The sequence below is a fragment of the Entelurus aequoreus genome, linkage group LG16 (genome assembly GCF_033978785.1).
Source record: "Entelurus aequoreus isolate RoL-2023_Sb linkage group LG16, RoL_Eaeq_v1.1, whole genome shotgun sequence".
In the NCBI taxonomy this organism is placed as follows: domain Eukaryota; kingdom Metazoa; phylum Chordata; class Actinopteri; order Syngnathiformes; family Syngnathidae; genus Entelurus; species Entelurus aequoreus.
Window position 1 is genome coordinate 14819638 of NC_084746.1, and position 17976 is coordinate 14837613.

A 17976-nucleotide genomic window follows, 5' to 3' on the forward strand; every position below is an offset into this window, starting at 1 on the left:
TATATATATATATATATATATATATATATATATATATATATATATATATATATATATATATATATATATATATATATATATACTTATATATGCCTCATTTTTTAAATGTTTTTAATGGCTGGGAGCCCTAAGAGTTAAAAAAAAAAAAAAAAAAAGTATATATATTGTATTGATTTAGAAAATGAAAAATATCGAAATGGCCCCTTTATGCTTTTATTTTCCAGTGTGTGTTTGGACGCCCCTGCTTATAAGCCTAATATTGATTTCACGGTGCATTTGGCCACATATATACAAAAATATATATATATACATATATCCTTATTTTTCCTATGTTTTTAATGGCTGGGAGCCCTAAGAGTTAAAAAAAAAACGTATATATATTGTATTGCGTTTGAAAATTAAAAAATATCAAAATGCCCCTTTATGCTTTTATTTTCCGGTGTGTGTTTGGGCGCCCCTGCTTATAAGCCTAATATTGATTTCACGGTGCATTTGGCCACATATATACAAAATATATATATATATATATTTATATATGCCTTATTTTTTCTATGTTTTTAATGGCTGGGAGCCCTAAGAGTTAAAAAAAACGTATATATATTGTATTGCGTTTGAAAATTAAAAAAGATCAAAATGCCCCTTTATGCTTTTATTTTCCGGTGTGTGTTTGGACGCCCCTGCTTACAAGCCTAATATTGATTTCACGGTGCATTTGGCCACTTATATACAAAACAAAAAAATATATATATATATTTATACATGCCTTATTTTTTCTATGTTTTTAATGGCTGGGAGCCCTAAGAGTTAAAAAAACGTATATATATTGTATTGCGTTTGAAAATTAAAAAAGATCAAAATGCCCCTTTATGCTTTTATTTTCCGGTGTGTGTTTGGACGCCCCTGCTTATAAGCCTAATATTGATTTCACGGTGCATTTGGCCACATATATACAAAACAAAAAAATATATATATATATTTATATATGCCTTATTTTTTCTATGTTTTTAATGGCTGGGAGCCCTAAGAGTTAAAAAAAAAAACGTATATATATTGTATTGCGTTTGAAAATTAAAAAAGATCAAAATGCCCCTTTATGCTTTTATTTTCCGGTGTGTGTTTGGACGCCCCTGCTTACAAGCCTAATATTGATTTCACGATGCATTTGGCCACATATATACAAAACAAAAATATATATATATATATATTTATATATGCCTTATTTTTTCTATGTTTTTAATGGCTGGGAGCCCTAAGAGTTAAAAAAAACGTATATGTATTGTATTGTGTTTGAAAATTAAAAAAGATCAAAATGCCCCTTTATGCTTTTATTTTCCGGTGTGTGTTTGGACGCCCCTGCTTATAAGCCTAATATTGATTTCACGGTGCATTTGGCCACATATATACAAAACAAAAATATATATATATATATTTATATATGCCTTATTTTTTCTATGTTTTTAATGGCTGGGAGCCCTAAGAGTTAAAAAAAAAACGTATATATATTGTATTGCGTTTGAAAATGCCCCTTTATGCTTTTATTTTCCGGTGTGTGTTTGGACGCCCCTGCTTACAAGCCTAATATTGATTTCACGGTGCATTTGGCCACATATATACAAAACAAAAATATATATATATATATATATATATATATATATATATTTATATATGCCTTATTTTTTCTATGTTTTTAATGGCTGGGAGCCCTAAGAGTTAAAAAAAAACGTATATATATTGTATTGCGTTTGAAAATTAAAAAATATCAAAATGCCCCTTTATGCTTTTATTTTCCGGTGTGTGTTTGGACGCCCCTGCTTATAAGCCTAATATTGATTTCACGGTGCATTTGGCCACATATATACAAAATATATATATATATATATATTTATATATGCCTTATTTTTTCTATGTTTTTAATGGCTGGGAGCCCTAAGAGTTAAAAAAAACGTATATATATTGTATTGCGTTTGAAAATTAAAAAATATCAAAATGCCCCTTTATGCTTTTATTTTCCGGTGTGTGTTTGGACGCCCCTGCTTATAAGCCTAATATTGATTTCACGGTGCATTTGGCCACATATATACAAAAAATATATATATATATATATTTATATATGCCTTATTTTTTCTATGTTTTTAATGGCTGGGAGCCCTAAGAGTTAAAAAAAACGTATATATATTGTATTGTGTTTGAAAATTAAAAAAGATCAAAATGCCCCTTTATGCTTTTATTTTCCGGTGTGTGTTTGGACGCCCCTGCTTACAAGCCTAATATTGATTTCACGGTGCATTTGGCCACATATATACAAAACAAAAATATATATATATATATTTATATATGCCTTATTTTTTCTATGTTTTTAATGACTGGGAGCCCTAAGAGTTAAAAAAAACGTATATATATTGTATTGCGTTTGAAAATTAAAAAATATCAAAATGCCCCTTTATGCTTTTATTTTCCGGTGTGTGTTTGGACGCCCCTACTTACAAGCCTAATATTGATTTCACGGTGCATTTGGCCACATATATACAAAATATATATATATATATATATTTATATATGCCTTATTTTTTCTATGTTTTTAATGGCTGGGAGCCCTAAGAGTTAAAAAAAAAACGTATATATATTGTATTGCGTTTGAAAATTAAAAAAGATCAAAATGCCCCTTTATGCTTTTATTTTCCGGTGTGTGTTTGGACGCCCCTGCTTACAAGCCTAATATTGATTTCACGGTGCATTTGGCCACATATACACAAAACAAAAATATATATATACATATATATTTATATATGCCTTATTTTTTCTATGTTTTTAATGGCTGGGAGCCCTAAGAGTTAAAAAAAACGTATATATATTGTATTGCGTTTGAAAATTAAAAAATATCAAAATGCCCCTTTATGCTTTTATTTTCCGGTGTGTGTTTGGACGCCCCTGCTTACAAGCCTAATATTGATTTCACGGTGCATTTGGCCACATATATACAAAAAATACATATATATATATATATTTATATATGCCTTATTTTTTCTATGTTTTTAATGGCTGGGAGCCCTAAGAGTTAAAAAAAACGTATATATATTGTATTGCGTTTGAAAATTAAAAAAGATCAAAATGCCCCTTTATGCTTTTATTTTCCGATGTGTGTTTGGACGCCCCTGCTTATAAGCCTAATATTGATTTCACGGTGCATTTGGCCACATATATACAAAAAATATATATATATATATATTTATACATGCCTTATTTTTTCTATGTTTTTAATGGCTGGGAGCCCTAAGAGTTAAAAAAAACGTATACATATTGTATTGCGTTTGAAAATTAGAAAAGATCAAAATGCCCCTTTATGCTTTTATTTTCCGGTGTGTGTTTGGACGCCCCTGCTTACAAGCCTAATATTGATTTCACGGTGCATTTGGCCACATATACACAAAACAAAAAAATATATATATATATATATATTTATATATGCCTTATTTTTTCTATGTTTTTAATGGCTGGGAGCCCTAAGAGTTAAAAAAAAAAACGTATATATATTGTATTGCGTTTGAAAATTAAAAAAGATCAAAATGCCCCTTTATGCTTTTATTTTCCGGTGTGTGTTTGGACGCCCCTGCTTATAAGCCTAATATTGATTTCACGGTGCATTTGGCCACATATATACAAAAAAAATATATATATATATATTTATATATGCCTTATTTTTTCTATGTTTTTAATGGCTGGGAGCCCTAAGAGTTAAAAAAAACGTATATATATTGTATTGCGTTTGAAAATTAAAAAATATCAAAATGCCCCTTTATGCTTTTATTTTCCGGTGTGTGTTTGGACGCCCCTGCTTATAAGCCTAATATTGATTTCACGGTGCATTTGGCCACATATATACAAAAAATATATATATATATATTTATATATGCCTTATTTTTTCTATGTTTTTAATGGCTGGGAGCCCTAAGAGTTAAAAAAAACGTATATATATTGTATTGCGTTTGAAAATTAAAAAAGATCAAAATGCCCCTTTATGCTTTTATTTTCCGGTGTGTGTTTGGACGCCCCTGCTTATAAGCCTAATATTGATTTCACGGTGCATTTGGCCACATATATACAAAACAAAAATATATATATATATTTATATATGCCTTATTTTTCTATGTTTTTAATAGCTGGGAGCCCTAAGAGTTAAAAAAAACGTATATATATTGTATTGCGTTTGAAAATTAAAAAAGATCAAAATGCCCCTTTATGCTTTTATTTTCCAGTGTCCGGCCCTCAGCGGAAAACGTTTGGACGCCCCTGCTTATCAGCATAATATGCTGAGGATTTGGCCACACATACGACAAAACAATAAACACAACTACTGACAAACAATAATGACTGGTGTGCGCGCAGGAAAAGAAAGGTGTTCCCCGGGGGGTTGGGGGGGGACGCACAAAGGAGGCGACCGGGAGTGAGGCTGCACTCACTGCGGGGATGTTTACTCCGCTCCGCGCCGACGTCAGAGCGCACACCAGCCATCCCAGCATGCACCGCGAGGCCGCGGAGCGAGCCAGCAGCTGCTAGTGAGTCGCCAGAGCGCCGAGCAGGCAGCAACCCTGCGGTCCACGCTCACGCAGAACACGCGTTATTTCAGTGGGGGGGCGGGGGGGACTCACTTGTCTACCTTGACTGGCCGGCAGGAGAGGGGGGGGCCAAAAAAAAAAGCGACATGCCGCGCGGACGCCTGGCGAGTCACTTTTGAGTCACTATTGTCTTTCGGTTTCCATTTTGGAGGATTCCTCCCTCCATCCAGGCGATGACAACGGTCCCGGCAACCCCGCAGCAGATGAGGGACCGGCTGCTGCAGGCCATCGACAGTCAGAGCAATGTGAGTCGGGGCTACCAGGGGAGGAAAAAAAAAGTCACCACGGAGCTAACGTTAGCATGTTTACATGCAAGTCCTCTGTGCCAACCCAATCAACTCTTCACCCTTCATTTGTTTGAAGTCTTTATGACTCGCGGTTGTCGTCGGCGCCGACAATGGCGAATGTCTCCCCCCAAAAAAGGAGTAGAGGCGCCGGTCACTGAAGTTGACAGCTTGGGGGGCTAATTGAGCAAGCTTGGATGCAGTTAGCCTGTTAGCATGTAGCGTGCTAGCTAGCAAGGAAGTAGCATGTCACCTCAGAATAACACGCTTAGTTGATTTAAAAACCGGCACACGCCATCTATATCCATCAAGCGGACCAGAGTTGAGGCTCCTGGCCGTTTATACGGTTCTAGTTCCACGTTAAAGAAGTGTAGCGAACTCCAGCCAGGCTTCCGTCTCAACTTGGTAGCGTTAGCATCGCGAGCTAACGTTCACGCAGGTAAGTGTCCACAAACACTCGCTCCGTGGCGTGTGACACAAATGACGGTTGAGTTCGTACAACCCGCCGTTTGTCTTTTTGTGTGCCAAGTTTTGAAGAGTTGTCACGTTGCCGTGTACTTTTTTTTCCTTTCCCCAACGACCCCTCTCTTGACTGGGAAGCTAAGGTCTGGTAGCTTGTTGCTAACCTGCCCCGTTACTCTCACGTTGTCGTGAGTTTGCACACCAGATCTTTTTTTTGGAGCGTCACAGAAAAAGTGTATACCTGAGCTTAATATGAAATGAATGACTGTTACATTCACTTCATAACTTATGACAGATTCACATCTGCAAGTGCAAGTTAAAAACTCTACTATGCAAAGCCATTTATCAACAACACCCAGAAACGCCGTCGGCTTCGCTGGGTCCGAGCTCATCTAAGATGGACTGATACAAAGTGGACAAGTGTTCTGTGGTCTGACGAGTCCACATTTCCGAATTGTTTTTGGAAACTGGATGTCGTTTCCTCCGAACCATAGAGGAAAAGTACCATCCGGACTGTTATAGGTGCAAACTTCAAAAGCCAGCATCTGTGATGGTATGGGGGTGTATTAGTGCCCAAGACATGGGTAACTTTCACATCTGTGAAGGCACCATTAATGTTGAAAGGTACATACAGGATTTGGAGCAACATTTGTTGCCATCCAAGCAACGTCTTTTTCATCAGAAAATGTGTATACCTGAGCTTAATATGAAATGAATGACTTCACCGCCGACTTCGCTGGGTCCAAGCTCATCTAAGATGGACTGATGCAAAGTGGAAAAGTGTTCTGTGGTCTGACGAGTCCACATTTTCAAATAGTTTTTGGAAACTGTGTACGTCGTGTCCTCCGGACCAAAAGAGGAAAAGAACCATCCGGACTGTTATAGGTGCAAAGTTGAAAAGCCAGCATCTGTGATGGTATGGGGGTGTATTAGTGCCCAAGACATGGGTAACTTACACATCTGTGAAGGCACCATTAATGCTGAAAGCTACATACAGGTTTTGGAGCAACATATGTTGCCATCCAAGCAACGTTATTATGGACGCCACTGCTTATTTCAGCAAGACAATGTCAAGCCACGTGTTACAACAGCGGGGCTTCATAGTAAAAGAGTGCGGGTACTAGACTGGCCTGCATGTAGTCCAGACCTGTCTCTCATTGAAAATGGGTGGCGCATTATCAAGCCTAAAATACCACAACGGAGACCCCAGGCTGTTGAACAACTTAAGCTGTACATCAAGCAAGAATGGGAAAGAATTCCACCTGAAAAGCTTCAAAAATGTGTCTCTTCAGTTCCCAAACGTTTACTGAGTGTTGTTAAAGGGAAAGGCCATGTAACACAGTGGTAAAAATGCCCTTGTGACAACTTATTTGCAATGTGTTGCTACCATTAAATTCTAAGTTAATGATTATTTGCAAAAAAAAAGTTCACTGTAGACTTAATGCACTTTGTTTCCATTGCAGATATGCAATATGGTGGTTGTACTGGAGGTGATTACCTGTCTGGAGAAGTATCCTATCACCAAAGAAGCACTTGAGGTGAGATTGACTCCACTTTGTGTACTTTTAAAAAAAATCTGGAATTGTACTCCTTTCCACTGTTCAGCGCTTAAAGCACCTTCCCAACAGACAACTGGGTACTAGGGATGTAACAGTATTTTAGATACTGTAGGATTGCGGTTTCAAAACCTTCACAATAATGGTGCGTTCCCTTTTGTAGTGGGAAGTCACAACTTGCAACTTTCTAGTCGGAATTTCAACTGGATTCGCCCCTCGAGGTTGGATTTCCGACTCGGAAAGTCGAGGCATTCTCACCAACCCTTTGTTGGCTTCAAAGATGGCTGCTCTGTATGTAAACAATGATATTTGCTTCTATAATATCCGTTAGTTGCACCTCTTATTATTTTTTATCGCACGAAATCAGCCATTTACGATTTATTGTTAGATGTTTATATGGTAACGTTACTGTAGTGTAAACTACGTTTATTTCAAGTGGTATATATATATGTTTCACATTGCTAGCAACAGCGTCTATTTCCTATTCATCCACTGTCTTTGAAGGTTGCAGAAAGTTAAATTTTTCCCATTCAGACAAGGCAAGGGCCAAAAATAGCCCTTGTGGATGTGGCCTTCTTGGTTTTTGACCTCGTAACTGGAACGCTCACAACTCTGCTGTGACGTCAACTTCCAAGACAAATTGAACGCACCATAATGCCGCGACGTGTGACGGTATCAAACAGAAACTTGGTGAGTGTAGTTTTTATCTCGCGTTTTTGCGTTGGCTCGGTCCGGGTCCGGCAAGGTGGGGGTGTGGAACACTATAAAAGGGGGGAAGTGTGTTCACATTAGATGTGTGGAATAGTTTTTTTCTGACATTTAATATAAACATGAACAAAAAATACTTTATACAGATGGACCTGAGATGTAAGCGTTGAATTTTAAAAAAAACATATACTTATATATTTTAAAAAAAAATTAATGGCTGGGGGCCCTAAGAGTTTAAAAAATGATATACATTGTGTTGATTCTGAAAATGTAAAATATCAAAATGGCCCCTTTTTATGCTTTTATTTTTCAGTGTGCGGCCATTAGCGGAAAACGTTTGGACGCCCCTGCTTATAAGCATAATAACGATTTCACGGTGCATGAAATATGATGAGGATTTGGCCACATATACAGTATATAAAAATAGATTTATATATGCCTTATTTTTTCAAAATTTTTAATGGCTGGGAGCCATAAGAATTGAAAAAAAATTATATATATATATATATTAGGGGTTTGGGGAAAAATCGATTCGAATTCGAATCGCGATTCTCACGTTGTGCGATTCAGAATCGATTATTTGTAAAAAATCTATTTATTTATTTTTATTTTTTTTTAATTAATCAATCCAACAAAACAATACACAGCAATACCATAACAATGCAATCTAATTCCAAAACCAAACCCGACCCAGCAACACTCAGAACTGCAATAAACAGAGCAATTGAGAGGAGACACAAACACCACACAGAACAAACCAAAAGTAGTGAAACAAAAAAGAATATTATCAACAACAGTATCAATATTAGTTACAATTTCAACATAGCAGTGATTAAAAATCCCTCATTGACATTATCATTAGACATTTATAAATTTAAAAAAAGAACAATAGTGTCACAGTGGCTTACACTTACATCGCATCTCATAAGGGACGGCGTGGCGAAGTTGGTAGAGTGGCTGTGCCAGCAATCGGAGTGTTGCGGGTTACTGGGGTTCAATCCCCACCTTCTACCATCCTAGTCACGTCCGTTGTGTCCTTGGGCAAGACACTTCACCCTTGCTCCTGATGGGTGCTGGTAGCACCTTGCATGGCAGCTCCCTCCATCAGTGTGTGAATGGGTGAATGTGGAAATACTGTCAAAGCGCTTTGAGTACCTTGAAGGTAGAAAAGCGCTATACAAGTATAACCCATCTATCATTTATTTATAAGCCTTAGAAGCATTAAAAATAAGCTGACTCTATTTAAGATATTGAATGGATTAGTATATATATAGTATTTTACATCTCAGCTGTTTAAAATTGGTGTAGTAGATAGCAAGTTATGTATGAAGTGTCGGGCAGCCGAGGCAACTTCTGTTCATTTATTGTGGGAATGTCAGAGAATAAAAGAGTTATGGTTGAAAACAACAAAAGAAGCAATCACAGTCCTTAATATAAACATCCCAATGACACTGCAAACTTGTATTCTTGGGAATCTCCATCAATTTAGTAACGTGTCATCAAAGAGTAAAAATGCATTTCTTTCAATATGCATGTATATTGTATATGCATATGTATATGTAATATTAAAAAAATGGATGGATGTTGATAGTCCAACTCATACTGACTGGTATACACAAGCTATGGAGATGATATCAGTAGAAAAAACTGCATTTAGTTTAGATAATAATGAGTCATATATTGGAATATGGGATCCATTATTTATATTTGTTTTAACTATTAAATGAACCTTAAATATGACTTATTATATCATTGTGGAAAATATTGGACACAATGTGTTGTCAAGTTTATGAGATGTAATACAAGTATAAGCCACTGTGACACTATCGTTCATTTTTTGTATTTATTTTTTTAAATTAATGTTTGTATTGATAATATCAATGAGGGATTTTTAATCACTGCTTTGATGAAATTGTTACTAATATTGATACTGTTGTTGATAATATTCATTTTTGTCTCACTGCTTAGATTGTTCCGTGTCATGTTTGTGTCTCCTCAATTGATCTCAATGTGCATGAAATATGATGAGGATTTGGCCACATATATATAATATTTTTATCTCGCATTTTTGCGTTGGCTCGTTCCGGGTCCGGCAAGGTGGGGGTGTGGAACGCTGTAAAAGGGAGAAGTGTGTTCACATTAGATGTGTGGAATAGTTTTTTTATGACATTTAATCAAAATCAGTCTATAACTTTTTGAGTTGTTTTAACAAACAAACCTTGGCAAAACATAACCTACTTGGCGGAGGTAATAGTCTGCGCACTGCAAAGCGTGCTGTCTTTGTCTCATGCGTTTCCAAGCTGACACCAAGCCAGTCCACGGCGCACCGCGGGAAATAAATAAATTAATGATAAATGGGTTGTACTTGTATAGCGCTTTTCTACCTTCAAGGTACTCAAAGCGCTTTGACAGTATTTCCACATTTACCCATTCACACACACATTCACACACTGATGGCGGGAGCTGCCATGCAAGGCGCTAACCAGCAGCCATCAGAGGCAAAGGGTGAAGTGTCTTGCCCAAGGACACAACGGACGTGACTAGGAAGGTAGAAGGTGGGAATTGAACCCCAGTAACCGGCAACACTCCGATTGCTGGCACAGCCACTCTACCAACTTCGCCACGCCACGCCGTCCCGACTGATATGAGCAGCTACTTGATAAGCCATCACCCCGGATTAAAAGTACAATTGTCAGTTAACTTTTCTGACAATCAGCATTTTTCAAAAACAAAAATGTGCACTAATTCTTAGAAAATAAAACTTAAAAGACGCTAAACCGAACATTGTTTTACATTGTTACACTGGATGTTTGCATTGTCACTTTAAAGACACTCAACTGGAAGGTTTTGGTGGATGTTCCAGAACTATTCTTTGCGCTTAAAAAATAAATGTCAGTATAGTAATAAATGTGATGAGAACATTTGAGCATTATGGTTGTGTTCAAGTACAGTAAGTGCGATTATCCTAAAAATTCCTGCCTCGTTATTTTACACACTATGGTATTTTTACCACAGCTTTTTTTTGGGATGATACCACAACAATATCGTACCGTGGCCTTAATACCGTGACAATAGTGTACCGTAAGATATTACATCCCTACTAGGGTTGTACAGTATACCGGTACAAGTATAGTACTGCGATACTAATGAATCATTCAGTACTATACCGCCTCTAAAAAGTACCGGTCCCCCACCCCCCGTCGTCGTCACGTTGTGTCTTTGCTGGTTTTACGAGCATGTTCGGCAACGCACAATCACGGAGTACTTACAAGCAGATACAGTGTGTAAACAGAAAAGGGAGAATGGACGCATTTTGGCTTAAAAACAAAAGATAAAGGTGAAGTTATAACACTAAAACAACCTCAGGAAGAGGTGCTTTAAAGGCCTACTGAAACCCACTACTACCGACCACGCAGTCTGATAGTTTATATAGCAATGATGAAATCTTAACATTGCAACACATGCCAATACGGCCGGGTTAACTTATAAAGTGCAATTTTAAATTTCCTGCGAAACTTCCGGTTGAAAACGTATGATGACGTTTGCGCGTGACGTCAATGGTTGAAACAGAAGTAGGACACATTGTATCTCAATACAAACAGCTCTGTTTTCATCGCAAAATTCCACAGTATACTGGACATCTGTGTTGGTGAATCTTTTGCAATTTGTTTAATGAACAATGGAGACTGCAAAGAAGAAAGCTGTAGGTGGGATCGGTGTATTAGCAGCTGGCTGCAGCAACACAACCAGGAGGACTTTGAGGATAGCAGACGCGCTATCCGACGCTAGCTGCCGACCGCATCGATGATCGGGTGAAGTCCTTCGTCGCGCCGTCGATCGCTGGAACGCAGGTGAGCACGGGTGTTGATGAGCAGATGAAGGCTGGCGTAGGTGGAGCGCTAATGTTTTTATCATAGCTCTGACGAGGTCCCGTAGCTACGTTAGCTTCAATGGCGTCGTTAGCAACAGCATTGCTAGGCTTCGACATTCGGCACAGCATTAACCGTGTAGTTACAGGTCCAGTGTTTGGTTCGGTGTCTCCTGATAGTAGTATTGTTGATCTTCTGTCTAGCCTTCCAGTCAGGGGCTTATTTCTTTTGTTTCTATCTGCATTTAAGCATGATGCTATCACGTTAGCTCCGTAGCTAAAGTGCTTCACCGATGTATTGTCGTGGAGATAAAAGTCACTGTGAATGTCCATTTCGCGTTCGAGTCTCATTTTCAAGAGGATATAGTATCCGAGGTGGTTTAAAATACAAATCCGTGATCCACAATAGAAAAAGGAGAAAGTGTGGAATCCAATGAGCCCTTGTACCTAAGTTACGGTCAGAGCGAAAAAAGATACGTCCTGCACTGCACTCTAGTCCTTCACTCTCACGTTCCTCATCCACGAATCTTTCATCCTCGCTCAAATTAATGGGGTAATCGTCGCTTTCTCGGTCCGAACCGCTCTCGCTGCTGGTGTAAACAATGGGGAAATGTGAGGAGCCCTTTAACCTGCAACGTCACGCTACTTCCGGTACAGGCAAGGCTTTTTTTATCAGCGACCAAAAGTTGCGAACTTTATCGTCGATGTTCTCTACTAAATCCTTTCAGCAAAAATATGGCAATATCGCGAAATGATCAAGTATGACACATAGAATGGATCTGCTATCCCCGTTTAAATTTAAAAAATTCATTTCAGTAGGCCTTTAAGACATGGCTAGCTAGCTAGCAGCTAAAGTCCATCCGCAGTCTGCAGTGTTGTAGCTTTTTCTATAACACTAATCCTCGCCTCCATGGCGACAAATAAAGTACGTTTCTTACAAGTATCATCCCTGCAGGACGAGGAATAGCTAAACATGCTTCACTACAAACCGTAGCTCACCGGCGTCACAATGTAAACAAATGCCATGGGTGGATCTACACCTGACATCCACTGTAATGATACCGAGTGCAGGAGCGTATCTACACAGATATTTTTTAGCATCACAAAATATTTTTGATTTAAAAAACATTTATATTATGCTTATAAAGTCAGGAAATACATCCCTGGACACAAGAGGACTTTGAGTATGACCAATGCATGATCCTGTAACTACTTGGTATCGGATTGATACCCATATTTGTGGTATCATCCAAAACTGATGTAAAGTATCCAAACAACAAAAGAATAAGTGATTATTACATTTTAACCGAAGTGTAGATAGAACATGTTAAAATAGAAAGTAAACAGATATTAACAGTAAATGAACATGTAGATTAGTAATTCAATTTTTACCACTTGTCCTTAATAATGTAGACAAAATAATAGGTGTATAAATGACACAATATGTTACTGCATATGTCAGCAGACTAATTAGGAGTCTTTGTTTGTTTACTTACTACTAAAAGACAAGTTGTCTAGTATGTTCACTATTTTATTTATGACAAACTTGCAACAAGAAACATGTGTTTATATGTACCCTAAGATTTTTTGTTAAAATAAAGCCAATAATTCAATTTTTTGTGGTCCCCTTTTATTTAGAAAAGTAGCGAAAAGTATCGAAATACATTTTGGTACCGATACCAAAATAGTGGTTTAAGGACAAACAACACTAATTCCTACTCGGTACTCTTGCTGGGTTGCATATGAAGTCAGTGCAATGCACATGGAGGGCAAACAAGCTTGAGCCTAGGCGATAAATCAAGTGGAAGACGCGTTACTAAGTGAAGAGTCCCAGCTGAAAGTGCGGTTCCAAGCGTTCAAACCGAGAATTAGGGAAGAACCTTTTAAAAAAAAAAAAAATTTTAAAAAAATCCTGCTAGAAGTAGTTTATAAAGGGAACAAAGTCAGGACAATGAAAAAAGCGCGTCGAGAGAAATGGCTGTCAAAAACATGTCGCTTTCATCTTGTGGAGTACAGTCGGACCACGCTCGTGTCTGCAGCGATCACCTTCTGAAAGGTTTGTTCGAACGGTGGATTTGTTTGACAAACTTTCTGTGATGCAATCGGGTTTATTATTTTTGATGTTTCCTAAAGACGTCTGCTCATATTTAAGTATATGTGGAATAAGAAAGGTAAATAAAAGGGACTGGCTGTTGCAGTTTATTTTTAAGTTCATACAGAAGTAGCCACTGCGAACTCTGCGTGTTCAGACTAGGGATGATACTCGAAACCGGTTTTCCCAGTTGTTTGATAAGAAAAGAACCGAGTCCTCGGACTCGAATCCCTTTTTGAGAACCGGTACCCGTTATCGAGACCACTATAGTAAAGGAAAAGAGTTGATTCTTTATTTGAATCCCGTCCCGACCAGAAATGCTCCGCGGGACATCACAAGAAATGGCGTCACATAGCTCAGTCATTAAGCGCAGATAGGGAAAGCAGGAAAACAATGGACGGGAAAAAGCGTTCCAAGGTGTAATAAAGTTCAAAACAAAAGCTATAATCCATCGAATAACTTTACTGAGAGATTTTAGCAGGGTAAAACACATGACGAACACTTTTACGACCAACCGGAAACATAGCAACCAGGCTAGCAACGCACCTCCTTTACGGCAGCTGTCGCAACGTTCTTAAAACAACTGCAGCACATACATATATATACAACATATCTCCCTTTTTTAACTTTTGTTTGTCTTTCCTTGTAAACAAAACAAAATCACACTGTAGATGTGTTGTCTGTCTAATTATAAATAATGCAGACGAGGCGTGTTGGCTGAGTTCTTGACGTTTACTTTCACAGCGTGGTAACATGAAACACTTTTCGGGGCTACCGCGCATGCTCGTAACTCCCGTTGCATGCTGGGTAGTGTAGTTATATTCTCTAGCTCTTTTTTTAGCTTTAACTTTTCATTTTTTAGCATTGTAACCACATTTGCAAATAACTTTTCTCTTCATAGAATTTTCTTTCAATAAAGAAATAAAGTGCAAAAATGTCAAAGCATCATAACAAACAGTTATGTCAAATAGCAGCAGAAGTGCACTTTTTGGAGAGCTGTATTATTTTCAGTTTTGTGCCCAAGGGACTGATTTTATTTAACACTATATTATTATTTATACACCTATAGTGATCACAGAGACAGGTTGTTTTTGTGTTACTGTATATATTTGTTTCTCTGAAAAATCCCACTTAATATACTTTGGATAACAACAGTCAATATTTATTTATTTTATTTTATTTTTTTAGGTGGGTAACAGTCAATATTTATTTATTTATTAGATTTTATTTTTTTATTATATAATAAAAGTGAGCTTTTGTTAAACCAAATATTGTGTTTTTTTTTCCATATACAACAACCTATCTGGACTCGATAAGAGAATCGATAAGGAATCGGTTCGATAAGAGGATTCGATAATAGGCTCGAACTCGATAATTCCTTATCCAAACATCATCCCTAGTTCAGACTACGTTCCACTCGACAAGATTGACTGTTCCCTTCTTTTGATGTTGTTTTTAACAACTTTATGACTTTTATGATGGACAATCTTAGATTCTCTGTTGTAACATTTTCCAAAATCACCATTTTAACAATTTACACAGGTGAGAACGTGGCATGTATTTGTTCTGCTTGTACTTGACTTCTCGCCGAGACTACGCTGTTTGCCCACCATGTTCTTAAGGCACAGCAACCCGACGAGACGTCATATGCAACCAATCTATCAGAATGATCCATTAGGTTAAAAGTCGTGGCACAAGTATTAAGTACATTTCTGTACATACATGCTGTTTAATGCAATCGCCATTCCGATACCGAAAGCATGGGAGAATATGTAGAGACTTGGATTGTATGCTGTCGTCTAAATAAAATAAGGCTATTTAATGTTTAATAAATAAAGGGTGTGCCTTAGGCGTAGACACTGCCGTACTATTGGTAATGCAGGGTTTACCCTAAACTGACAAGATACTTGTGGTGGTGGGGGGCGTGGTCACAATGACATCATCAAGTAATTTGCATAATTTACTGTTTATTTTAAAAGGCTCAAAAAATGTATACATTTAAAATAAATTTAGTATTAATTAGTCCTAAAAAAAAATTTAAATCGTTTTGTCATTTCAATTTGTTTGCTTTTTGTACAATGTACTTTTATTGAGAATCTTTTCAAGTGTTTACAGACTTAATGACTTCTTCTTTTTTTGTATTAAAAACAATTAGCAACCAATCTAGTCTCTTCTTCCGATTGTTATTATAGAACGTAGTTGTGTTTAGAGACTCTACTATTGCAATAACACATCATCAGTAGGGTAAAACTAACCTGTCTCACGAGGGTCTAAACCAGGGGTGGGCAATTAATTTTTACCGGGGGCCGCATGAGCAACCCGAGCACTGCTGGAGGGCCACACTGACAATATTTCAATTAAATTTTGCTCAAATTATTTTTGATATACCGTAAGATAGATAATAATAATAATATTTTCATTTAACCTAACTTATCTTTATACAAAAGCAGATGGCTTTTGATGGTTTTATTTTTAACACTTTCTTACACAACACTTCCTGATGTATATTACAATACAAAAATTTCAATTTCTGTCACTTTATCCTGCATCCTCTTTGTTGTAAAACCTTTATTTAACCAGATAAGAAAACGTTGTGAACGTAGCACGCCTGTAAGGTGATTGGCGAAGAAGGAGGAAGCGTTGCTGTTGCGGAAATGAGGAGTGAGGATTGGTTTTCCTTTTGGAAAGAACGAGATAAGTTGAGCTGTGTTAGTATAGCTTGCTCAATAAAAGTTTAAAAAGTGCATCAGACTTGGTGTGCACTTCTTCTGGACGCTACAATTGATGTCAGAAGTGGGATGAAATGCCTCCCAGTTCGCCTTGCCATCAAACCTGGGAGTCTTCATTGAGGGCGGAATTCCCCCCGTGGCAAGCAGCGTGGCTGCACCTGTAAACGCTCTCTCTCTCTCTCTCTCTTTGCGGCGAGCTCCTCACGTGGCACGTACCTCCCGATGACGTAGCACACAAACAGTGCAGTATGCGCAAAGTTTTACTTCTGCCACCAATTGTAGCGTCCAGAAGAAGTGCACATCAAGTCTGACGCTCTTTTTAAACTTTTATTGAGCAAGCTATACTAACACAGCTCAACATATCTCGTTCCTTCCACACGCACGTCTCCTCACTCATTTACGCAACTCAAGAAGACAACATCTACTTCAGCAGGTCGTTACACTATATTCTTTAAACACAGCAACGTGTGTACCACAAATAAGCACACAGCTTTACCTTTACTTGTCTTGTTGAAAACACGCCATTCGTCATCAACTTTTCTCTTTTTAGCGGGCATCACTTGTCGCTGTGCGCCTTCCCTCACAGGACATACGCACATATAACACTTTTCAAAATAAAAGCAGCACAGTTGTATTGCACGCACGACAAAGATGTTTTTTTAAATTTATTTTGTAATTTGAGATTGCCGCTGCGCGCACGAGCATACGTCCACACGGAAGTAATACAAATAACGCTTTTCAAAACAAAAGCAGCACCGTTGTATTGCACACTCGAAATAGATGCTTTTTAAAATGTATTTTGTAATTTATAATTGGCCTCACGCGGGCCGGACAGGGACGTACAAAGGGCCGGATGCGGCCCGCGGGCCGCACAATGCCCAGGTCTGGTCTAAACCCAGCTCACGTTCCCTTTAAGCTGCAGCAAGCATGACGTCGGGCTTTCTCTTCTTAAAAGCCGCCACTGTCCTCTTAATATTTGCACATTTTGGAGATCGCTGTCTACGGGTATATCTGGTTACATCCACATCACAGATATGCTGACAACGCTCCAGACAATGGTGTGTACATCCGGGTTCGGTAGCACTGTTTTTGGTAATCAAAGTCTTTTTTCGGTGGTGGCGTTTTCGGTACATCACTTGTCAATAGTGCACAAATAGTAGGCTGTGTGTGTGTGTGTGTGTGTGTGTGTGTGTGTGTGCGCGCGCGTGTGCGCGTGCTCGCTTGCTCGCTTGCTTGCGCCCACATCACAGACATGCTGACAACGCTCCAGACAGTGGTGTGTACATCCGGGTTCGGTAGCACTGTTTTTGGTAATCAAAGTCTTTTTTATGTGATGGCGTTTTCGGTACATCACTTGTCAATGGTGCACAAATAATAGGCTGTGTGTGTATATATATGTATATGTGTATACATATATACACATATGTATATGTATGTATGTATGTATGTATGTATGTATATATATATATATATATATGAGTATATATATATATATATATATATATATATATATATATATATATATATATATATATATATGAGTATATATATATATATATATATATATATATATATATATATATATATATATATATATATATATATATATGAGTATATGTGTGTGTGTGTGTATATGTGTATACACATATATATATGAGTATATG

General features: G+C 37.6%; 1 protein-coding gene across 1 annotated transcript in view; it reads left to right on the forward strand.

The window, feature by feature from the left end:
- The first annotated feature begins 4646 nt into the window (after nucleotides 1-4646).
- crsp7 (cofactor required for Sp1 transcriptional activation, subunit 7) overlaps nucleotides 4647-17976 on the forward strand; it is a 30626-nt gene continuing 17296 nt past the window's right edge. The window contains exons 1-2 of the mRNA XM_062022226.1: nucleotides 4647-4858; nucleotides 6823-6897. Coding sequence (XP_061878210.1) covers nucleotides 4787-4858; nucleotides 6823-6897 — 147 coding nt within the window. The 5' untranslated portion in view covers nucleotides 4647-4786. The remainder of the gene's footprint in view (nucleotides 4859-6822; nucleotides 6898-17976) is intronic.